Source organism: Podarcis erhardii (genome assembly GCF_964252035.2).
Source record: "Podarcis erhardii genome assembly, chromosome: 8".
Taxonomy (NCBI): Eukaryota; Metazoa; Chordata; class Lepidosauria; order Squamata; family Lacertidae; genus Podarcis; species Podarcis erhardii.
Genome location: NC_138499.1, coordinates 39288 through 62886, shown reverse-complemented (window position 1 = coordinate 62886; position 23599 = coordinate 39288). Strand labels below are relative to the sequence as shown.

Genomic DNA, 23599 nt, shown 5'->3' with positions numbered 1-23599 from the left:
CCGGGAAGGCGTCTGCCCACGTGCCGCCGAGCCAGCCCCTCGCCGGCATCAGAGATCTTTAATCAATAAAAAATGTATGGCAAATCGAAAAGGGTTTTGCGCGGGGAACAAGAGAAGTCTCTTTTGTACGGATTCATGGAATGGGACGCTGGGCACGGGAAACGGGCCGCGAACCCTCGCTTCCGGAATTGCAGAGTTGGAAGGGATCCCAAGGGTCATCGAGCCCACCCCCGCCTCGCAAACGCTCCTCCTCCGAGCCAAGCAGTCTCGCCGAGCCTCAGGATTGATGGCTCCCCACGACGTGGGTGATCTCGCCCTGAGACGCCCCACCGGAGCCCGACACGCGTTTTTCTACGTGGGAATACTTTCCCTGTAGGACAGCCTAACTTGGGCAGGAGCGCGCGAGGGGATTTCCCCTTCAGGGACTGGCCGGCCCGCGGGGTCCGGCTTGAGGGGTCCCCGGAGGCGGGAGGGCCCGCGACGAAGCCCCGTCCCCCGCGGGCCGGGCAGGGCAGGGCAGGGCAAGCCGGGCCGGCGAGGGCGGAGGCGCGGGAGGAGGCGGAGGCGGCGCCTCAGGAATGTGCCGAGCGAGCGAGCGAGCGAGCGACGGAGGGAGGGAGGCAGGCGCGCCTTATCTCGCTCGCTCTCCCCCTCGGGCCGACTTGGCCGGCCAACTTCGCTCCGCGCCCCGCGCTGCCCTGGGTGGAGCTTGGCTCCCGCCTGCGCCGAGGTGAGTCAGGCGTCGCGGGAGGAGAGGCAGCGCCGCCCGCTTGCCGGAGAGAGGACCCGCGCCTGCCCGGCTCACCTGGCAAGGTAAGGCGGGCGCCCCCGACGAGGAGGCGCCGCCGGGCGGGGGGCGGGCCGGCGAGGGGGCTCGCCCGGTGGGGCCGCGGCCCGAGCGGCAGCCGGGCAAGGCCTGGCTCCGGGATCCCGGCGGGACCCCTCTTTCGCGCCGTCGGGGAAATGGGGCCACCGGCCGCGCGGTGTGGGCGACGGGCCGAGGTCCGCGGCGGGCGGACGGGCGGTGCTCTGGAGGGGCCAAGGCCGAGGGAAGGAGCCTGTCCCGGACTGGGGGGGTCTGTCGGGGCTCCTCCGCCGGCGCAAGGGGACGGGTCCCCGGAGGCCGGAGGGGCGCCAGGCTCCCGGTCCGCGCGAGAGACGGCTGGGAGTGCCGGCTCCTGTCCCGACACGTGTCGGCGGCTCCGCCGTTCGGCGTGCCGGGGCAGGCCGGCGCTGGCTCGTTCGCCCATCGGGGCCCGGCGACCGCGGAGCCCTGTGCGCGGGGTGCGGGCCGGGCTCGGGCAGGTGCTTGGCCCGGCGAGCTGGGTGCGGCCGCGCTTCGGCGAAGCTCGCCGCCGCCGCCCCGCCTGCCCTTCCCCAGGAGCGGCCGCAAAGCTTCCCGGCCGGGACTCTCCGCCGACTTCAGGTCAAGCGGCACTTCGGGAAGCGGAGGTGGGGGGGGCACGTGTCCGAGATGCTGGAGTTGTGAGTCCTGCAGGGCCGGGGGCTCAGCTGGATGACCCTTGGGCTCCCTTTCAAACCACGATTCTATGGAGGAGGAGGAGGAACTGCTTGCCTGCCTCCTTCCTTCCTTCCTTCCTTCCTTCCTGGCCTCCGCACTTCCAGGGCAGGAGCTGTCCCGGGAGGAGGGCAGGTGGGCCCGCTTGGGAGCGCCCCCCCCCGCCTGTCCAGCCTCAAGCCAGCAGAGCCTGGCTGAGCAGCAGCAGAGCTGGCCCTGGGGGTCATCGGACCCCCCTCTGCTTGCCAGGGCTCCCCAAAACATTTGCAGGCCAATGTTCCTCTGAACAAGCCCCCCCCCCCCCCCGCCCACATACACTTTATCTGGGCTTCAGCTTCTAGCCAGAGAAGTGGGAGAATGGTGGGTCTGTCTCCCAAGATGGAGGAGGAGGGCAGAAGGGGGGGGCTGCCCCCTGCAGGCACCTGTGAAGTCCCCTCACCTGCTTTCTCTCCCCCCCCCCCATCCAACCGTCATTTTGCTCTTGCTAACTTTGAATGAACAGGGCCCACCATAGTGGTGTCTGAGTGTAATTGTAATTTTTGAATTGAAACAAGAAATGGGTATAATGATCGAAAAACAATCACAAAAGAATAAGAAAAGCCAAACTGAGCAGCCTGCTCTCAAGGTCTGATGGCAAGTGTCCCAGTGGTCCCAGGCGAGAGCAGAGACGGGGCTGAGCATTGGGGCTGCTACCAAGACCCTCCCACTCGCCCCCCTGCAAGATGCATTTTGGAGCAGGACTTCCACAGAGGGCATCACGGGCAGGGGGAGATTGACGCAAGAGGAGCCATTGCCTGACGTTAACACCAGTCTTCTGTCTTGGTGAGAGCTGCAAAATGCACAAGTTGCACACTTTGGAGCCAACCTGAGCTGATGGGTTGGAAGGCCCCATTCTGCCCCATTGCATTTGTGCCCCTTTCTTTGGGAGCCAACATAGCAGTTGCCATCTCCTGTGTAGCCGGATTAGAAAAGAGTCCCCCTATGGGTTTTTTAACTTTTTTAGTTAAAATTTCTAGTACAGTGCTACCTCAGTTTATGAACTTAATTGGTTCCGGAAGTCCGTTCTTAAACCAAAACCGTTCTTAAACCAAGGTGAGCTTTCCCTAATGAGGCTTCTCACCGCCGGTGCCCTTCCACCGTTCGGATTCCGTTCTTAGACCGAGGTAAAGTGCACAAACCGGGACACTATTTCCAGTTTTGCGGAGTTTGTAAACCAAATCGTTCTTAAACCAGACTGTTCTTAAACCAAGGTGACACTTAGACCCAAAAAGTCTAGAATGTATTACAGATCTATTTGGCCACCTTTTTGTCTATGCTCCACACCAGTATTTCATACATGTGTTGTGTGATGAAAATAATGTTTTAGGATTGTGTTGTGAGGTAGTCTAAAGGATATTTTGTGGAACTGGATATTGTGGAACTAGAAAAGGTTCAGAAAAGAGTGGGGTGAGAGGGAACCTTCCTTCATATGTGGTGGACATGTAGAAAGGTAATAGTATATTGGGAAGTGATTTATAATGAGTTGAAAAAATGTTTAACATTATTCCCCCCCCCCCCAAAAAAAACCTGAGTCCTTTTTACAGGGAATAATCTAGACAGAAATTCCTAGGTGTCAGAAAAGGTTAGTTATGTGTGCAACAACTGCGGCCTATGTTTTGTTAGCCTAAAAATGGAAAGTGAGCGAGGTCCCAACTGAAGGGGACTGGCAGCTTAAGATGATAGAATATGCAGAACTTGCAGATTTATCACATAGAATAGGACAGCCAGAAGGACATATATTTAAAGAAGAGTAGAAAACATTTATTGAATATATGGGAAATAACTACAAAGCTGAAAACGCAGGCAGCATTAAGGGAAATTCAACAGTGTATATAATATTTGATTTATGTAAAAGTGGAAAACGGATTTCAATGGTTATAGTAAAATATGCAGGAACATATGATATGTAAAATGAACCATGCAAGGAGAAGAAGAGAAGTCTTTGGATATTTTGAAGTTTGTAAAATGTTTATTTTGAAATGAAAAATTGAAAACTTAATAAAAATTATTCTAGAAGAAAAGAGTGGGGGTGGAGCAAGTCCTCTAGGAGGAAAGGTTGCAATATTTGGGGCTTTCTAGCGAAAGGGGAGTAGTGATAGATTTGAACAAGGGGTATAAAATTATGTGCATTGGGAGGAAGTGAATAGGGAGAGGTCTTCATCTGCTTTAAAACTGGAGCTTGGAGTTGTCCAGTGCAGCCAAATGTTGGAAGATTTCAGGACGTACGAAAGGAGGTACTTTTTGCATCGCAGTATTGAATTGGTTCCTGCAAGGTGTAGCTTTGGCCACCAACTTGGATGGCTTTACAAGAGGGTGGAGGAGGAGGCGGCCAGTTGTTGGGAATCACAGGCAGGGAGAACAGGGCTGCCTTCTGGTCCTGCTAGCAGCCCACCTCCAGCCACACATGAGGGAGTGCCCCCCCCCATTTATAGCTCTCCAGGTGGCTGTATTTGTTTATTGGCACAGAGGAGCCAACCTGTCTTGTCTTATAAGAGCAGGATGACCGAGGCAAAGGCAGGTTGGCTGCCTCATCTGCTGTTTGTGAGAAGCTGGGCAATCCACTTTTGTGAGCGCTGCTTCCTCTTCAGGGTCCTCTGTGGCTTTATTTATTTGCTGTCCAGGTTCTTGGTTGCATCAGGAGCTGAAAGGAGGGACACCCGACCGTTACTGGGAACTTGCCAAGGGCTCCCACCTTGGCCTGGCACCCTTCTCCTTGCCCACCACCCGCCAGGAGGCTGCTCTTAGCCTGCTCTCAGTCATTGGGTGGGGGGAGCCAGTGTGAGTTGGCGCCTGGGTGTGCGTGGCCTGGTGGGTGACCAAGACTGTGCCCCTTCAGCCCCAGAACAAGAGGGAAGTGTGCACCCCGTTCATAAGAGCCCGCGTTTCCTTGGGGGCTAGCAACTTGTTGCGTTAAACCCAAAGCTGAGGTGGTTAAGGTGCCAAATTCTGCACCAGCCTTTGAAATGTGAAGCCTCAAATGTGTCCACAGAATGTAGGCGGAGGCCTCTAAAGTAATGGAGAAGTTATATGTGTCATGGCTGCCTGGAAACTCTGTGGTTAACGTGGCCTTGGGATAATTCTTCCCTCTCTATGCACGCACCCAAGCAAACCCCCGCTTAGGCCATTGGCTTCAGAGGTGCTGGGTGAGCTCATTTCGTGTGTGAGGAAGGCGGAGAGGGGTCTGCTTGTCCCACGGGGGGAGGGGGTCTCTGTCTGGCCACCAGGTGCTTCCCCAAGACCCTCATGTAAGAGGTCTGGAGCAGTCCTGAGGCATCCCACTCCCCCTTTGCCCATCACGCCCCTGCTTGGTAGGAAGTGGGGCTCCGCCCCCCTTGGGGAATTTCTAAGAGAGGGGTATGAGAGCATGTGGCTGCACAGGAAGTAACACCCAGAGAAATGCAGGGCTGTGTTTGTGGGGAAAACACCCAGCGGGGGGGGGGGCTGCTCCATGAGCCCCCTGCTCAGAGCAAGGCAGACATGCTTCCCTGGCCTCCTGCCTCGGAGGAAGAGCAGGGAGCTGAATTTCGCACTCCCAGGCGCAGCCCTGGCACACGTATTGCTGGAAGGATGGCGAGGCAGCTGCCCACCCCATGCCTACCATGTCCCTAGCCCAAGGGCAGAAGGCTGGCCACTGTGAGAACAGGATGGTGGCCTAGATGGGCCACTGGTCTGATGTTCTGATCTCCCCCAGGCCTCTGTCTCGTCTTCAGAGGAAAAGCTCAAGGCCAGCCTGAGCCGCAAACAGGACCACTCTCACCTGGGAGGGGGGCGTTTCGGTGCTGTGCTGGGACTGGGAGGTTTCCGGCCACCAGGTGCCCGCCTGTGTTCTGTGGGGCAGTGGCATTTGCTGGCAAGTTGACCTTTCCGAGGCAGCCTGTATTCCTGAAGAAGCTTGACTTGCTGGGTCAGGAGATTCCCCCAGCTGCTGAGGCCAACCAGCCGCACCCCTAGAGGCAGGTGTGAGGGGAGGCCATCCTTTGGCTTCCAGCGATCCTCTCTCTGGCTGTGCTTGGGCCCAGCCAAGGGCTGCCTCCCCCCACCCCACCCTCTCTCTCAGTTTCCATGCAGCTGGGTGTGTCTGAAGCTGCCAAGCCAGTTTCGCAAGGGAGCACCCGGTGGTGCTGGGAACCAGCCGCAGCAGCTGCAGCACGTAGCAACAGGCCCTGCTGGTACAGGCCGGGACAGGAAGGAGCAGCTCCAGAGCCCAGCAGACGAGGCCCTGGCAAGAGCCCGGGCTCTGGGGCTGCCAGGAGGGAGCCCACTGCACGGCCATCACTTGCCAGAGCAGGTAGCCAAGCCAGGGGCGGAAGGAGACTTTCTGCTTGAGGGAAGCCGTCCTGAAGCACAAAGGCCAGCGGGACCCCAGTCAGCAAAGCCAGGTGGGTCCCCTCCGGTGGGCACAGGGCACCTCTGGAGCTTGCCTTCAACACTCGGAGTTGGCTTGGCTCCCCCAAGAGCCTGGAGCCGAGCAGTTTCCTCTTGTTCTTGGCAAGCTGGAAGGTGAGCAGCCAGAATCAGGAGGGGCTGCGCTTTGTGTGTCCCCACCCCAACACCCCTCCTTTCTCACTGGGTGTACATTTAGTGCCAGCAACACTGAGCACTGAGGAAAACCTGGAGCTCCCAGTCTCAAGTGCACTGGAGATGGCAAGGTCTGAGAGGCTTCTGGGAACACAGGAAAGGAATGGAGGAGTTTTTTTTGGGGGGGGGGCAGCTGGCCAGTGCATGGCCAGGGAAGCCGGTGCATGAGCAAAGGGCTGTTGGTCAAGTTTAGTGATGTTAAATTCTCAAGAATAATCTTCTCAATCAATGAGAATATTAGTGAATTTTCATTTAAAATAGGAGAATATTCATTTTAATGCATTGAAAATGATATAATAAGGTGATGGCACCAGTAATTGTCATGTTAAGGTTTCGTATGAGGAAACTCAGTAGTTAAATCATATTTTATTCTTCCATTAGAACATGTACATGTTATAGGACAAGTCAAAAAATACAATTGGCATGTTAAGGTTTGATACAAGTAAATTCAGTAATAGGCTATCTTGTGCTTCTGATAGTTCTAACACAGTAACTGTTTTGGTGACTAAAACACAGCTTGTTAAATAAAACTATATGCATACATATAAAAAAGAAGCCATTGACCTTAAATACATTATCATTATATGATAATATATTTCAGTATGTCAGTCTCTGATAAATATCACCATGTACCATTGAATGGCACTGCAAAAACCAGTTACTGGCACTAAATAAAGATATAGATATGTCAACTGTTTAAATCAAGGCCACCTCACATGCTGTTACACATAGGCCTAGGTACTGTAAGTGTATAAAGCATTAAAACTACCTTCTGTAAAAAATAAATATGTATGGTCACTGTATGGCCAAGGATATAGAATTGCTAAGAATAAGGTCACACCAAAATAGAAAAAAGGCTATTACATATAGTTGAAATACATACGAATTAAGATGTTCACCAAATTAAATGAATAGCATTTTTAAAACAAACAAAAAATGTTTTCTGTAGCTCACATTTCAGAACTGCCAATGGTGAATGACAAAAGTGCTCAGTAATGTAACTGAAATATCACAGCTTGACTTATTATTTACTAGATTTTTAAAATGTGGGGTGTAAAACTGGTTCTTACATTCTCCGGAGCATATTCTCGCCTCACCTCACTAGTCAAGTCATCATCCTTTGGGCTCCTGGGGCTCCTGCTGAGGTGGGCAAGCCATAGGGCAGGAGACCCTTGGCAGGGGTCAGGTGGTGCAGGCGTGAGAGATGGGGCTTCCTTTAGCTGATGGCAAGCAGAACAGGTGTGGCTTCTAGTTAGAAAAAAGCAAGCCCCCTAACCATGAATGCACCCCCTGTGGTACTACAGTGGTACCTCGGGCTATAGACGCTTCAGGTTACAGACTCCACTCACCCAGAAATCAGAGCCTAGGACTTGCCGATCGCATGGTCGGCGGTTCGAATCCCCGCGGCGGGGTGAGCTCCCGTCGTCCTCATGCAACCTCCCCATTCCCCTGGTGGGCACAGGGGACAGCATGGCCCAACTGGCAGGGCTGGCCCAATACATTTGAACACCTGAGGTGGACCACAAAATGGCGCCCTTCTCACTGCCAGGGAAGAAGGGGGAAGGAAGAGCTCCATTAGGAACAAGGAGGAAAGAAAGCTCAACCTTGAGACCTCCTGCCCCAGTGGCTGCTGCAGCCAGAGGCCTCCAGAGTGGGATGACTGGGGGGGGGGGTCAGGGAGAACCATTCCAGTCGCTGCTTCTGCTTCTTCTTCTTCCTCTTCTTCCTCTGTCAAAGAATGTGTTTGTGGGAAACCGTTAACTACTTCTTTTTATGCTTTATTGAAGTTAAAAAGAAACAACAAAGTTTTATCCAGAAAAAAGAAAACAATTGTAGTAATTAAATCAAATCACATTGAATTCTTCTTACATCTATAGCGACTTCCCATCGCCCCATCATGCATCCACCGCTTATTCGATCTAATGCACTATTCATTTTCTTTTGTTAATTTTCCTTAATCATTATCCACCCTACCACAGAAGTCATTCAAAGGCCTGCCATTGATATGCTATTACAATATTCCTTAATTTTCGAAACAATTTCTCCTTTCCAATTTGTGGCGATTAATATTCTTACAGCTACCGTGGCATACAAGAATATTTCCTTTGCTTTTTTAGGTATATCTGTGCCTAGTATCCCCAGGAGGAAAGCCTCCAGGTTTTTTTTATAAAGGAAACCTTAAGCATCTTTTTGAGCTTGTTGTAAATGACATCCCAAAATTCCTTTATATTCTTACAGTTCCACCACATATGTAGCATTGAATCTTCCACTTCCCCACATCTCCAACATTTACTCGAGGTATTTTTATACATTTTAGATAGTTTTAGTGGCGTTAAGTACCATCAGAATTGCATCTTCATAAAATATTATTTTGAAGCGTAACATGCGGTGAACTTCATGTCTACCTTCCATAGGTTTTCCCAGGCATCCATAGGGATGTTGTGACTAAAGTCTTGAGCCCATTTAACCATTACTGATTTTGCCTCCTCTTCCTTGACTTCCCAGTCAAGAAGGAGTCGGTCCATTTTGGAGAGAGCTTCAGTTCTTTTTCCAATCTGGAGGGTTCTGTCTCAAAGCCATTTCTTTTGTTGAGTTTAAATATCTCATGAAGTTGGTGATATTGTAACCAACCTGACAGGTGTGCCCTGATTTCTTTGATTTTTTTAAAATTTCAACTGATTTTCTTCTTTTAACAATGCTTTATATGTTGGCCAATTCCCTTTCATATTTTTTTTCTTCACTGCCAGTGCTTCTGGGGCAATATCCACATGGATTTTTAGGTTTGAGCAGACCGTTGTATTTTGCCCAAATCATATATAGGGGTTTCCTTATAATGTGGTTTTAAAATTTTTGTGTGTACCTTGACCATATCGTAGCCTAAGTAGGCATGCCAGCCATAGTGATTGTCATGCCCTTCCATATCTAGAAGGTCTGTGTTTTGCTGGTAAGACGCTTGGAGGTGGCAGGTGCGGGTGGGCCGGGAAGATCATAGAATCATAGAATCATAGAGTTGGAAGAGACCACAAGGGCCATCGAGTCCAACCCCCTGCCAAGCAGGAAACACCATCAGAGCACTCCTGACATATGGTTGTCAAGCCTCTGCTTAAAGACCTCCAAAGAAGGAGACTCCACCACACTCCTTGGCAGCAAATTCCACTGTCGAACAGCTCTTACTGTCAGGAAGTTCTTCCTAATGTTTAGGTGGAATCTTTTTTCTTGTAGTTTGGAACCATTGCTCCGTGTCCGCTTCTCTGGAGCAGCAGAAAACAACCTTTCTCCCTCCTCTATGTGACATCCTTTTATATATTTGAACATGGCTATCATATCACCCCTTAACCTCCTCTTCTCCAGGCTAAACATGCCCAGCTCCCTTAGCCGTTCTTCATAAGGCATCGTTTCCAGGCCTTTGACCATTTTGGTTGCCCTCCTCTGGACACGTTCCAGTTTGTCAGTGTCCTTCTTGAACTGTGGTGCCCAGAACTGGACACAGTACTCCAGGTGAGGTCTGACCAGAGCAGAATACAGTGGCACTATTACTTCCCTTGATCTAGATGCTATACTCCTATTGATGCAGCCCAGAATTGCATTGGCTTTTTTAGCTGCCTCGTCACACTGTTGGCTCATGTCAAGTCTGTGGTCAACCAAGACTCCTAGATCCTTTTCACATGTACTGCTCTCAAGCCAGGTGTCACCCATCTTGTATTTGTGCCTCTCATTTTTAAAGAATGCCTCCTCTTTCTTTAAAATGAATTAATAATTTGTGTTTAATCCTGGGGTTTTTCCCCTGCTAGATATATCTTGAGATGTCTCGTTGCCTGTTTCCCCAATCACAGGAATCGTCTGAAATAAGAAAAGCATTTTTGGTAAAACATTCATTTTAATGGTGGATATTTTCCCCCAGAAAGATAAATTTAATCAGCTCTGTATTTCTAGATTTTTTTTTTATCTCCATCCAGGTCTTAGTGTAGTTATCTTGAAATAGGTTATTATTTTTTGCCAAGATCCATATTCCCAAATATTTTTTCTTTTTGCAGATCTTCAAGTTCGAGACATTTTCTGGATCAGGGGTGCTCAAACTTTTCCCAAAGAGGGCCAGATTTGATGAAGTGAACATGCATGAAGGCCAACCAAAGTTGCTGAGCTTTTTCTTTTTCTTTTTCTTTTTCTTTTCCTTTTTCCTTTTTTTTTCTTTTTGATTTTACCCCTAAGTTATGGGGGTCGGATTGAGTCAACCGGTGGGCCGGACTTTGGTCATGCTTGTTCTAGATCATCGATCATCTCTTTCCTGTTTAGTTTGATTCTTGACCAAGAGCTTTGTTTTAGAACTGTTTAATTTGAACCCCACTACCTACCCAAAATTCGTTTCTAATACCTTTAATAAACTTTCTTTTGGGTTCTCTGTCATTATAAGGTCATCGGCAAACGCCTTGAGTTTATATGCTTTCTCTCCTAATGTTATTCCTTTTATGTTTTGGTCTTCCCTTATTTTTTTATTCAGCATTTCCATTACCAGAATGAATATTAGCAGGGATAGCGGACACCCTTGCCCTGTCCCTTTTCTTATTACAGAGTCTTCTGTAATGTTGCCATTGATAATAATCTTGGCCTGTTGATCAGAGTATATAGCCTCAATTGCTTTACAAAACTGTTCACCAAACTCCATTAGTTGCATCCTTCTTTTCATGAATCTCCATGAGATATTATCAAAGGCTTTCTCTGTGTCAACCAGCATTAATACTGCTGGTTTGTCAATTCTGATTTCTAAGTATTCCAACACATTGATAACATTTCTGACGTTATTTTGCATCTGATGTCCAGGGAGAAAGCCGGCCTGGTCTTCGTGAATGTTGTATTTAAGAATCGTTCTCAGTCTTTCCGAAAGTATGTCAGCAAATAATTTATAATCATTGTTTAAAAGGGAAATTGGCTGGTAGTTTGAGACAATTGTTAGATCAGTTCCCTGCTTAGGAAATAGGGTTATATAACTTTCTGTCCATGATTCCAGCAGTTTTTACTATGTTGTTCGTCATATCCTTTAATGGTTGGAATAGGGGTTCTTCTAGCTTTTTATAATAGCTTGCGGGTAGGCCATCTGGGCCCAGGACCTTCCCTGATTTCGCTTTTTAAATTGCCTGTTGAACTTCTAATGCGGTAATAGGAGAATTTAGGAGGCTGATTTTCTCCTTTAGAATTTTTGGTAAGTTGTTCTGCTTTAGGTATTCTTCTTTTTTGTCATGATTGTCTGTTCCCTCCCTGTATAGCTCTCTGTAAAAACTTACAAAACTTCTGTTTATTTCCTTGGGTCATCTGTTACTCTTTTCTCTGATTTTAATTTTGTTTATGATCCTTTCACTCTGCTTTTGTTTTTTAAGTTGCCAAGCTAATAGTTTGCCAGGTTTATTTGCAAACTTAAAGCTTCCATGTTTTAGCAACTTGATTTTCCATTCAATCTCTTGGTTAATAATCATTGAGAATTGTGTCTGGAGCATTTTAATATTTTGTTTGATTAGTTCACTGTCCGGGTTATTAAATAATTCTTTTTCATTTTTCCCAATTTCTTCCCATATCACTTCCCATTTTTGTTTAGTTAGGATATGTTCTACTCTGTTTCTCTTGGCTTTATCATTAAGTCCATTTACATTCCTGGTGGCAATCTTTTAAGTTCATACTTTAATGTATCTTCACTTCACAGAAATAAAAACAGTAAATACACAATATAAACAATTTATTAACGCCCTTGAGTGATGCTTAAATCACTCCTTTTGTCCAATCTCTCTCTTTAATTTCCTTCTGTTGACGTTGCCACATCCGTGTCATCCACTCCTCCCACTAGTTGTTTTCCCCCTCCCATTTCCTTCTAATACTTACTCCAGAATTTGTTGGTGTCTTCCACCATCAAGCACCTTTGTCTCTTTCCTTTAAAAAAGGAGGAGATACCCTCTGGGAATTCTGTAAACTATAGAGTTTGCATTTGGGGCTTCAGCAAGAGGTTTGTAGCTGTCTCTTTTTCCAAAGCCTAACAGGGTTTTCCTTAAGAATGACAATGTCTCTTTCATCTATTCTCAGTTTCCTTTTATTGTTCATTTGCAGCACTTTGTCTCTGATGGGAATTGATGTAAAGGACACCAGGCACTCACCAGGCCACTTATTAGCTCTGGCTACACTTGATCTAATTCTGAATATTTTTTCTATACCTTGAGACGTCACCTGTTCATCCAAATCTAACCTCTTGGCCAACTCTTTCGTAATTTTCTCCTCAATCTGCTCCTCTGGGACACTTCTGAATTTTTAAATCCTCCCCCTCCTTTGCATCTGTAATGTTGCTGTTGCATCCAGTGCTGCTTCCTGTGTTTCTTTCAGTTCTGCGGTCTCTTTTTCATCTTGTCACACTCCCTTTTCACTTCCTTACTCTCATTCTGGGTCCTCTTAGCTGCCTCTTATAGATTTTGGGATTTGCATTTAAGGTCTTGGACTATTTTTGTTAATTCCACTTTTTTGTTACCAAATCATTCATCAGGCTTGATAGTTCCACAATAATTTTGGCATTTTGATCAATTTTGCTTCCCATTCTATCAAGTTTCTCATCAATTATTTTTGCATTGTCATTCATATATTTTTTCATATCTATTATTTTCCTTTTAAGATCTAAAATGCTTTAATATCCATGCTCGACTCAAGTTCCGTTGCAGAGCTTCTTCTACCTCCCATGGAGGACCATTCCGGCTTTGTGTGGTTTTGCTTATATGCACAATAGTCAGGAAGAGCCCCTGTGTCAGGCGAGACCTGGGCCTGGGCCTGCCCCTCTGCCCCCCCTGGGCCGGCTACATTGGAGGAAGCTGCCTCCCCCCTGCTGGGAGGTTCCGTCATGGGTGATCCTGCTGGGTGCTGGATTAGGAGAGGGAGGGAGACGTGCTCTCTGCCCTCCTCTTTCTCCATACCATCCAGGATAGAATAATAAAATCACAGAACATTAGGGTTGGGCGGGACCCCCAGGGGTCATCCAGTCCAACTTCCTGCAATGCTCCCATCAAGCTGTATCCCCATTTTATACTGAATATTTATATCTTGCTCTTGGTACTTAGGAATGAAAATTATTTTAGTAATTTGGAACTCCGTGTATTGGTATGCATAAGGTGCATTTATGGCTTCTATGTATTTGTGTATTTTATGTACTATGGCATTTATGCATTTATGTACTTTGTGGCTTTCATAAGCCTCTTTGAGTTTATTTTATGAAGAAAATTAGGATACAGATCTTAAAAATAGCATAAATGAATTGCCAGGGAGCTGAACGGGGACGTAGTTGTGGCCGGATGCACTCCCTGTTGAGTTTTGCAAACAGTGTGTAGAAACAGTAGCTAAGTCATTGATTAGGGGACTGAGGGTCATCCTTTCTGTGAGTAAAATATCTGTCTCATGGAATTATGCCAAAATTATAGTTACCTAAAAATCAGATACGGACCCATTTCAGAATTCTTTGTCCTGCTCTTAGGATCCCACCCTAAGAGGGAGAGGACGGTGGCACGTTTTGTGAGTCGCCCTGGGCCCTGTTCTGCTGTGACACGGCTGCCTCTTCCCTCCGCAGTGCCCCCATCTGTCGCCATGGCTCGCCGGTCTCAGAGCTCTTCGCAGGGCGACAACCCCCTGGACCCCAACTACCTCCCACCCCACTACAAGGAGTACTACCGCCTCGCTCTGGACACGCTGGCCGAGGACGGGGAGGAGAACTACCACCGCTTCCTGGCCGAAGAGGGCGCCCCGGACTTCCTCTGCCCCTCGGAGGTGGAGCACATCACCCAGCACATCCAGAAGCCCCAGTATGCCCATCAGGAGGGCGGGGGTGGCAGCACAGACTCCGGCCCCCACGACACAGACATGGACGGCTCCTCTGGCACTTACTGGCCCATGAACTCTGACCTGGCCGTTCCAGAGCTGGACCTGGGCTGGCCTATGGTCTTTGGGTTTCGAGGGACGGAGGTGACCACTCTGGTGCAGCCCCCACCCCCAGACAACCCCAGCATCAAGGAGGAAGCGCGCAGGATGATCCGGGCGGCACAGCAGGTGAGAGATCAGGAAGGGGGCTGTGGGAAAAGGACGCTGGCAGGAGCCCAAAGGCAGGCGGACAGGCGGGAGGAAGGAAGGAAGGGGGAGGTGGGCAGCATCCAGCAGTTTCTGACATGACTGCTGCCGTGAAAGCTCTCTGCCCTGATCCTTTGGGGGCTCCATGACGTCCCTGCTGCCGGTCCTTAAGAAGGAGCTGCATTGGCTCCCAGTTCAGACAGGGCACTGAATGCTTTATGGGCCTGGCCAGGCAGCAGACGTGGCAGCAGTTGGTGATAAGCAAGACCAGGGGTCACGGTGGGAAAAGCTAGCGGCATTTGCTGCTGTGATGAACCAGTTATCAAAGCCCATTTCACAGAAGGCAAAGTGGTGTGACTCAGAGACATGTAACTTGCCCAAGAGCCTGAGAGCAGTGGAACTTGCTTGAGCGAAGCTGCACAGGGTTGTTCTCTGTGTTGAATGAGTATCCCTCTTTTTCCCGCATGGCCAGATGCTAAGGAGGAGGGGGCTGCTATGCTTTAGTGGTGGAAGAGGGCATTTCAGATGGCATGATCAGCTACACTTCCAAAAGCTTGTGTTTTTACTTTAAAAATATTATAGCCTGCTTTTCATTGAATCCGGGGCTCAAAGCAGTTTTCAAAATGGAAACATACAGTCTACAAAATTTAAAACACAGATTGACATCATAGATTAAAACATCAGAACAACATTCATGGTGCAAATACTTTCTCAAATAAAACAGTTTTAACATAGCAGGGATGGTGTCTGCCGGATTTCAAGTGAGAGGGCGCTCCATCAAGCTGCCCCCCTCCAGGCACAGCCGTTCCCTCTTCTATGCACTGAATAAAGGAAGTTGCAGGAGTCCCCTGCGCTCCTTGCATCCGGCCTCCCTCCTCCCACACTCATTGTCTCCCTCCACCTTAAGGCTCCATGGAACTTGCTTCGTTCTGTCCTAACTAAATGAGTGGACTCCCACCCTTATGTGCTCCTCAGGAGGACTCCTGATCTCAAATAAACACACAGGAGTAACAACAACCCCTTCAGAGGCAGCTCAAACACTGAGACAAATTGGATAGTTATAAAAATGCTTAATCAAAGGCCACAATTTCCACTTTTTGTATACACATCTACCCCAAAGTGTAATAGGAAATAAAAAAAACAATATTTTGTTTAAAAAAAAATGCTTCCCAAGCCTCACACTTTCCCTTTTTAAAGCTTATTGGTGAAATTCGAGATCGGAACAGAGATCTGTTCCAAGACTATTATATGCACCTGTTATTATTTTTGCAAAAATAATAAAAAGAAATAAATAAAGGAGGAACGTGATGGAGGAGTGTTGTAATGGAAGAGCTGACACCACCTTAACTCACATGTTGCTCATGCCTGTCCTATCATGTCCATTAAGCAGAGGAAAAAGCAGCAGCAGTAGCACTCCTTGCTGTGCTCCTTAGCAGGCGGCATTCAGAGGTTTCTGACCCTGGTAGCCACTGGAAATTAACAACAACAACAAAGCCTCCCTCTGGAAAAAGTTGTGAGATCTGTTGCACCTGAGATTTCCCAGGCTGACTCTCCCCCACCGCCATCTTGTCTTCTAGTAGTAAGCAGATCAGATCCTCCCGCCCAAAGTCTGCTCATGCCCAGCAGGGCACAGATGCACTTACCACAGTGGTTTTCAACCAGTGTGCCGTGGCACCCTGGGGTGCCTTGAAGGATGGGCAGGGGTGCCGCAGGCAACACTGGTCTCTGTCCCTCTTTCCTTCCCTCCCTCCTCTGATGCCCTCTCTTGTCTCTGCCTCCCAAAGGCTTGCACAGCTGTTTGTTTCAGCAGCCCTGGCTACAAGCTCCCCAGGCGCATGCTGCCTCTGGGGCTGGCCAGGGGGCGCTTCCCAGGCCCCTATAGGGCAGTGTGAGGAGGCACCTCTCTTGGGGGTGGGGGGGCAGCTCAGAGACCGGGGTGGCAGCGGCAGCTGCCCAGAAGACTCCCAAGGGGAGGGGAGGGGAGGCTGAGGGAAGACTCCACAAGGGAAGATTTGCAAAATGACAGCCTTCTGGCAAAGCAGAAATACAGGAAGGGGTTTTACTGCTTGAGGCTACAAAGGAGAGAGACGGAACATGTACACAGGAATTCCAGATATTTGGAGGGTGCTAAGCAAGGGCTTCAGAGGTAAAGGAAGATATGGGGCTGGCTAGCTAGCTACAGGAAAGGATCCATTGTAAATGGTTTCAACTGATGTTAACATTGCATTTTTATATTGTTGTAACCCACCCTGGGACCAAGTGATGAATGGAAGGTAAGAAATCTAATCATCATAATAATAGTAATAGTAAAGCTGGGCTTGTTAGTTAGGGGCCACCGGGAGGTGGTGCTGATCTAGAGGGATGTGCTGTTGGGGGGGGTCCCTCTTCCTTCCTGCCTGCCTGCCTCCCCCACCCACCCCAGGAGCCCTCCTACGGATTAGACTGTCTGCCACGTCCCAGGTGCAGATTCTGGTGCAGATTCTGTCTTGTCCGGAGGTCAGTTCCACACAATGCAGAAGTCGGGCCTTTGCTGTGGTGGCTCCCCAGCCCTTGGAATTCCTTCAACTTGGAGACCAAGACAGGCTCCTTTTCAGCACCTACCAAAGATCTCCTCCTTTCAACAAGCCTTTCACATGCAGATTCTTCCAAGCCTGCAATTGTTTTTGAGAGATGTTTATTTGCTATCATTTCTTGCTTGCTGCCCTGGGCTTCTTTGGAAGGAAGAGCAAGATAGGAATGTGATTATATATGAGAACTGTGAGGGGAACTTCCTGGCCTTTTCAGTCTAGGTATAAATGGGGTTTTTGGCGGGGGGGGGGGGGCAGGCTGCTATACACAAAGCTGTCAGCTTTGGGGCTACTGTTGAATCTCATCAGTTATTCATTGCTTCCATGTATAGACTGCTTATTATCAGTAGATCCTTCTTTTGTTATTAAGGTTTTGCTATTGAGATTTCCAAAAACGAAGCCTTCTACACCCCAGGGGCCCAGCAGAGAAGGCCCTCGTAGGGTGACTGGACTTTTATTTACACTGCTTCCTGTGAGCTCTGGCTCTGGCCAGGGAATGGGAGACCAAGGGCTGGCAGCTCCTTCAAAGGGCAGGTGCGGGAGAGAGGGGCTGAGCCCTGCCAGGGCACCTGAGGCTGCTCCCAGGAAGTCAGTCCTCTGGCTTCCCAAGATGGAAAGAGAGTCCTGTGAGGTGTTAACCTGCCCTTTTGCCTTCCCTCCAGGTGGTTGCCATAGTGATGGACATATTCACTGATGTGGACCTGCTGGGCGAAGTGCTTGATGCTGCAGCCCGCAGGGTTCCTGTGTACATCCTGCTGGATGAGATGAATTCCCAGCTCTTCCTGGACATGGCAGCCAAGTGCAGAGTCAACCTCAACTACATGGAAGTAAGCACAGCAGGAGGGGGCAGGGGCTCCCATGGGGCAATGTGGCACTAGGACACAGGGTGCAATTTTGCGCCCCTTTGGTACCCCAAAACCCAAGCACCCCAAACAGTGCAGGCAGCTCTGAGAACACCAGGAGAGCCTGGCTGTTGGATCAGGCCCAGGGGAGCCCATTGGGTCCAGCATCCTGTTCTCACAGTGGTTGACCACAAGTGAGACCTGAGCACAGCCACACTCCCTTCCTGGGGTCTCCAGCAACTGGCATTCAGAAGCATTGCTGCTTCCAGCTCTGGAGGCCAAGCTGAGCTGTTGTGGCTCTAGAATCATAGAATGGTTGAGCTGCAGAGATAGAAGGACCCGGAGGGTCATCCAGTCCAGCCCCTGCAATGCAGGAATCTCAGCTGAAATCACAGGTGGCCACACAACCTCTGCTTAAAAACCGCCAAGGAAGAAGAGTCCACCACCTTCTGAGGGAATCCGTTCTGCTGTCAAAAAGTTCTTCATAAGGTTTAGTTGGAGTCTCCCTTCCTGTTGGTTTGAATCCATCCGTTCAGGTCCTGACCTTTGGAGCAGCAAGAAACAGTTTGTTCCATCTTTCATGCGACAGCCAGGAGGCATCAATTGCCCTCTCCTCCTCCAGGAGTTTGTCCGTTCCTTGTTTAAAGCCATCTAGGTTGGAGGCTGTCACTATCCAGGGTTTTAACAGTGCTCTGCAGGAAGAAAGACTTCTTTTTGTCCTGAATCTTCCAACATTCAGCTTCACTGGGTAGAAGCTCTATGAGAGAGTGGAGGAAACCATGCAGCAACGCACGCACACCCCTCCTGCATTGATTCCGGCATTGCAGTGGGTTGGATTAGATGACCCCAGGGATCCCTTCCAACTCTGCCTCTTGGGAGCCTGCAGCTAAACGGCCTGGGTTGGGGGGAGCAGTGGCTTCCTTGGGGATTTTTCTGCCTGATACCTCTCTTGCCTTGCAGTTCCTCCGGGTGAGAACAGTTTCTGGCCCCACCTACTACTGTCGCACCGGGAAGTCCTTCAAGGGGCATGTGAAGGAGAAGTTCCTGCTGGTGGATTGCATGGTGGTGCTGAGCGGGAGTTACAGGTGAGTGGAGGGCAGGTGAGCAGGGGAGAGGCCACAGGTGGCTTGACTCCTTCCTGCTGCAACAGACTTCAGCTGAGACGGCCGCCTGGGCAATTGAGGGCTGTGATGAGCCTTAGGAGGGAGAAGGAAGTGCAAATGGCCACCCAGCTGCCCCAGAGAAGGAGCCTTGGGATGGAGAGGGCCAGCCATGGGTGGGGAAGCTGGCCAGGATCCTAAATCAGGAGGGCAAGCAGAAATCCATCCACTCTTGGAGCAACTGGGCCTTGCAGCAAACTTTGGATGTCCAGGCAGAATCTCTCAAGGCAGAGCAGGAGTCAGGCATTTCCCATTCCCCTTGCTGGGCCAGAGCTCTTTGGGTCACAGTAGTGGGGGGCCCTGTCCAGCTCCCACAGAGACCTTATGGAGGATGGGGGGTTCATAAGAGAAATAGCAGAAGTAGGTCTGCCTTTTGCTGTTCCAGGACTCCAGTTCTCATTGTGAGGCCTTGGGCTTGGATGTGACTCGCACAAACAACCCGTCCAGACTGTAATTCTCCTTAAACTATAAGGCTCTGGCTTTGTACGTTCTTATGTGGAATAGTTATATTCTGCCTTTTAATTTGAAAGACCATCCAAAGGGATTTCAGCATTAATACAACATCACTAACAAGTAGACATTATTCTGCTAAGAAGCAGGCACTGCTCAAGGCCCTCTGGAACTAGAGGCAACCAGCAAGATATTAAAGGGAAACGGCAGCAATAAGGAGCCCTCTCCCCAATTCCAGGCCATTGAAGGCACAGGCAGAGTGATTTTAACCTGGCACCTGATATCTCTGGGGAAGGAGTTCCACAAAGGGGATGTCACCCTCTGGGAGTGGTGCCCACAGTATCCTGTGGGTACAGGGAGGAGGAGGAGGCATCTCGCGCCTGCCCTGTGAGGCAGAGTGGCCACTCGCAGCAGTAACGTGCCCATCTCTTGCCTGCTTCTCCACAGCTTCATGTGGTCGTTTGAGAAGATCCACCGGAGCATCGCTCACATCTTCCAGGGAGAGTTGGTGGCCAGCTTTGACGAGGAGTTCCGCATCCTCTTTGCCCAGTCAGACCCGCTGGTTCCTCCTGCCAATGTCCTGATGAAGGCGCCAGAGAGCTTCATGGCACCCTTTGGCATGGCACCCTACGGCAGCAACCTGCCCCTCTTCCCCAAGAAGCACCCCCTGCTCTTCCCCCGGGAAGACAACCTTTTCTCGCCGCTGATGGACAGGGTTGACCCAGACAGGTACTTCCTGTCCTCCTTCAGAAGAGACGACATGCTGCGCCACACCTTGGAAGGGTCAGCGATGCGGATGTATTCCAAGAAGGTGGAGATGGAGAACTCCCAGCTGGACCCCATGCGGGGCTTTCTCCGCTCGAAGCAGCTGGAGATGGACTCCTTCAAAAGGCACAGCTTTGCAGAAGGCACCTTTGAGAACTTTGCTTCTTCAAAGCAGTTTTCCAGGCAGATGTTCATGAACAATTTGGATGATTTTAAAATTCAGTCCAGCCATTTTCAGAAAGACCAGTTCTACCAGTATCAGTTTGAGCATCCCCATGGTGCCAGCAGGCCCCAGGGGCTCTTTGAGAGAATAAGGGGAGGCAGGCCCGGGTTCAACGAAGCGGAGGATTACGCCGACGGCTTCCGGTGCCCAGAAGTAGAATCCGGTTTCCCCCAGGAGGGCTACCCTCTGCGGCTGGACTACGTGCCTTCCAATTCCTCCAAGGAAGTGAGGCATGGCTCTGACCAAGTGAATGTGGCTGGCAATGGCCCTCTTGGGCTGCCCTCATTCCGGACACAGAACATGGGGCAAAAGTTCATGTGCCAGACGTCCCCAACCCAGAAGCAGAGCCTGGAACAAAGGCTGTTCCTGCAGGACCAAGACCAGGATTCAGATCAAGGCAAGAAAGTGCAAGAGAACCGAGCTGGCCTGCGCAACTGGAGAATTTCCTCCTACCTGAGTGGGTGCCAGTCTGACCCAGGAGAGGAGGGTCTCCCGACGCCCATGGAGTCAGAGGCCTACAACGAGGTGCTTGGCCCCACAGAGCCCCTCCCACGCTTCCCCAGTGACCTCCTCCCCTCTTTCAAAGCCCCACTGCCACTTTCAGGAGCTGAGAGGCCAGCTGAGGAGGCCTCTTTGGTGAAGCAGGATCCCTTCAGGAGCAGGATCAACCCCTTGATTCAGAGGAGCTCACGACTCAGGTCGTCCCTAATTTTTAGTGCTGCCAAATTGGACCAGCAGAACACGTCGACTGAGAAAGTCCAGGTGATTCAAAAAGAGCAGACATCCAGCGAGGTGACGAAGGACAGCGAGACAGTCAAGACCACCACCGCCTCCAAAGTAGCTGAGCTACTTGAGAAGTATAAGACAGTGGGCAAAGACTCAGAAAGTACGACCGTCAGTCACACAAAGGCCATGTCCTCTTTCCTGCAGGAAGAGTCCCAGAATGCAGAGAGGAAATGCACCAAGTCGGTGCAGTACAAGATCTTGGAGAGCCACGTGTCAGACTCCAAAGAGTCTCTCGGCAGCTACAAGTTGCACTTGGAGTCAGATAGGGCATTTGGAGAGTCCACCTCAGCCGGCCAGCTCACTGACGTGCTTGGCAAGGATCCCATTGCACAGATGAGCAGTAAAACGGACAAGCTCGCTTCTCGGTTCTACCCAATAGAGAACAAGCCCAGTCTTCCAGAGGAGAACCTCATATTTGTTGGAGAAACTCAGAAACGAGCTCTTGCAGAAAGGAAGGAGAAGCTTTGCTTCAAAGGGGAAGCTCAGAATCTGCCCGAGACAGAATTCAAGAAAGCAGAACAAGCCCAGACTGTGGAAGTTCCCTCCAAGGCTCACGGCTCCAACAGCTCCCTCAATAAGCCAGAGGAAGACGGCGGTAAGCAGGAGCAGAGCCCACGGGAGTTTTTCAGGAAAGGATCTCTCAGGCTAAAGCAGCTGCTGAACCCCAAAGGGGAGAAGAAGCCAGAAGAAGATGCCACCCCTGAGAGCTGGAAGCCAGAGAAGCCGAGTGCAGGAGGCCTCAAGCGACTGTCCAAAGGTGACTTCCAGGAGGCGATAGAGGAAGAGAAGTCTCCAAAGCCGGCTCCTTCCCCCCTTGTCCCCAAAGGCAGCCAGTCCCCTCAACATCGGTTTCCCTCATCCACATCCAATGTCCTCTACAGCAGCAACCTCCGGGATGACACAAAGGTCATTCTTGAGCAGATTTCTGCTAACAGCCAGAAGAACCGGGCGGAGCTGGCCAGGCAGCTGCCGAGCTCCAGCAACCCAGAGCTGTCCAAGTCGGCCACCAGCCTGGACCACAGAGCTGAGGAGAGAAGCACCGGGATCCTCCGGTCAGAGAGCTTTGGCAGCCACAGGCGGAATCTGCAGAGGGACCCTTCAGAGGACAGGGACTCCCTCCTGAAAAGGATGGAGAGCATGAGGAAGGAGAAGCGGGTTTACAGCCGGTTTGAGGTCTTCTGCAAGAAGGATGAGCATGGCGAAGAGGAAGGTGAGCCCGATGCCAAAGACAAGAAGGTGGGCAAATTCATGCCCAAGCTCCTGGGCACATTCAAAACAAAAAAGTGACTCTGATGTTGCTGCTCACCTTCACCTCTCTGGTCCAGAACCGCTTTGCCTGGGACAAATGCTGGTGGGAAGCCCTCCTGTCAGAACAGCTGTGTTGACCCCCCCCCCAGCTGTGGAAGGGGTTGAGCGGGTGGCTGGGCTGGTGGCAGGGGGGCTCTGGGCCGCTGGAGGGGGGGGGACAAAAGGGGCACCAGAAGGCGCTGCTTCAAACCAAACTCTGTCGGGGGGAGGGGGAGCCCAGCTGACATGGAGTTCTGTAACCATCTGTCAAAGCAGCTTTCTGTGACAAACTTTCTGCTTCAGTGTCAGGAGTTGGCGGGTGCCAAGCTGCTTTTTGGGTTAAGATCCAGCCTTTCTCTGGCTTAGTGCCAACCTCAGCGAAAGCATCACTGGCCAGTCTACAGCGGCCTTTGCAGCACCAGAAGATGCCTACTTGACCAGCGCTGGGGACCCACCACTTAACCAGATCTTTCTCAGAGAGATTGTTTCTATACACTCTCTCTCTCTCTCTCTCTCTCTCTGTGTGTGTGTGTGTGTGTGTGTGTGTGTGTGAGTGGATAAAGCACTTGAGGGGCTGGGGGTGCCAAGGGGATCTGTGTAAACAGCAGCATTTGCAATTGCAGGGTAGGCTGAGACTTAGGCTGGTAGAGCTGGCTGGGTGCTGACTTCCACCACTGCACATGTCGCCATTGCAAGGCAGATGAGGCTTCCTCCAGGCACTGGCAGGAAGGAAGAAGCAACCCTGCTGGGCAGGGTGTGGATAGGAAGAGGAGACGGCAGTTCTGCCGGAGGACGGGGGCTTTTGCGTCACATAGGTAGCTGCTTCTGCACCACCCTTCTTCTGACACTTCCCCTCCCGCCCCAATCCTTATACCCTCCATTGTCACTCAGGGTTCCCCCAGGCACCCTATTTATTGAGCATCCTCCATCCTGACTTGCTTCCACAAAGCTCCTGCACAGGAGACAAGGCTGCATCCAGCCTTCATTGGGCATTTGTTCTCATTTGCTTGCTGGGAAGTTATACGACAATGAGCATCCATCTTGGTTGGTTTAGACATCTTGCTGCTCGTCATTCATTCACCTCCCCCCCACACTTTTCAGTGGGTTTCCCTATCACTTTCATAATTGCTCAAAGGCTGCTTTTTCTTTTAAGTGGTGCTGGGGGGACAGAGAGGGGTTTGAATCATTTTAATTGTGCAAACCTGAATTTACGGCATGAATTGCTCCCATGAGTCTGGAGGTGCGCAGACTCAAGTGGGCTGCTCCATTTCAGACTGCAGGCGGGGTTCATGTGATAGAATGCT

The 23599-nt window shown here is 50.4% G+C and overlaps 2 protein-coding genes across 6 annotated transcripts in view; one reads left to right on the top strand and one right to left on the bottom strand.

Moving 5' to 3' along the window:
- IQANK1 (IQ motif and ankyrin repeat containing 1) overlaps positions 1 to 1488 on the bottom strand; it is a 29877-nt gene extending 28389 nt beyond the window's left edge. For 2 of the 3 annotated variants that reach the window (XR_014159824.1, XM_081875043.1), the window contains exon 1: positions 1466 to 1487. The gene's annotated coding sequence lies outside the window, so the exon portion shown is untranslated. Of the gene's footprint in view, positions 1 to 1465 lie in introns of all 3 variants that reach the window. The other variant, XM_081875045.1, reaches the window with a different exon arrangement.
- FAM83H (family with sequence similarity 83 member H) lies at positions 658 to 22836 on the top strand. 3 transcript variants are annotated; one of them, XM_081875031.1, is made up of 5 exons: positions 658 to 813; positions 13722 to 14197; positions 17445 to 17609; positions 18585 to 18709; positions 19682 to 22836. In XM_081875031.1, the coding sequence occupies exons 2-5, from the start codon at positions 13739 to 13741 to the stop codon at positions 22293 to 22295; spliced, it is 3363 nt and encodes a 1120-aa protein (XP_081731157.1). In that variant the 5' UTR covers positions 658 to 813; positions 13722 to 13738; the 3' UTR covers positions 22296 to 22836. The 3 variants fall into 3 exon arrangements, with proteins under 3 accessions (XP_081731157.1, XP_081731158.1, XP_081731156.1); XM_081875032.1 differs by lacking the exon at positions 658 to 813 and adding an exon at positions 6040 to 6058; XM_081875030.1 differs by lacking the exon at positions 658 to 813 and having other exon boundaries at positions 12703 to 14197.
- Positions 22837 to 23599: the final 763 nt, after the last annotated feature.

What these genes read in the sequence shown, in the direction of transcription:
- FAM83H (XM_081875030.1), top strand. Translation starts at nt 13,553, where the DNA reads ATGGAATTATGCCAAAATTATAGTTACCTAAAAATCAGATACGGACCC. An exon ending in TGATCCGGGCGGCACAGCAG is followed by an intron (nt 14,198 to 17,444) that starts GTGAGAGATCAG and finishes CCTTCCCTCCAG; the next exon opens with GTGGTTGCCATAGTGATGGA. An exon ending in GTGCTGAGCGGGAGTTACAG is followed by an intron (nt 18,710 to 19,681) that starts GTGAGTGGAGGG and finishes GCTTCTCCACAG; the next exon opens with CTTCATGTGGTCGTTTGAGA.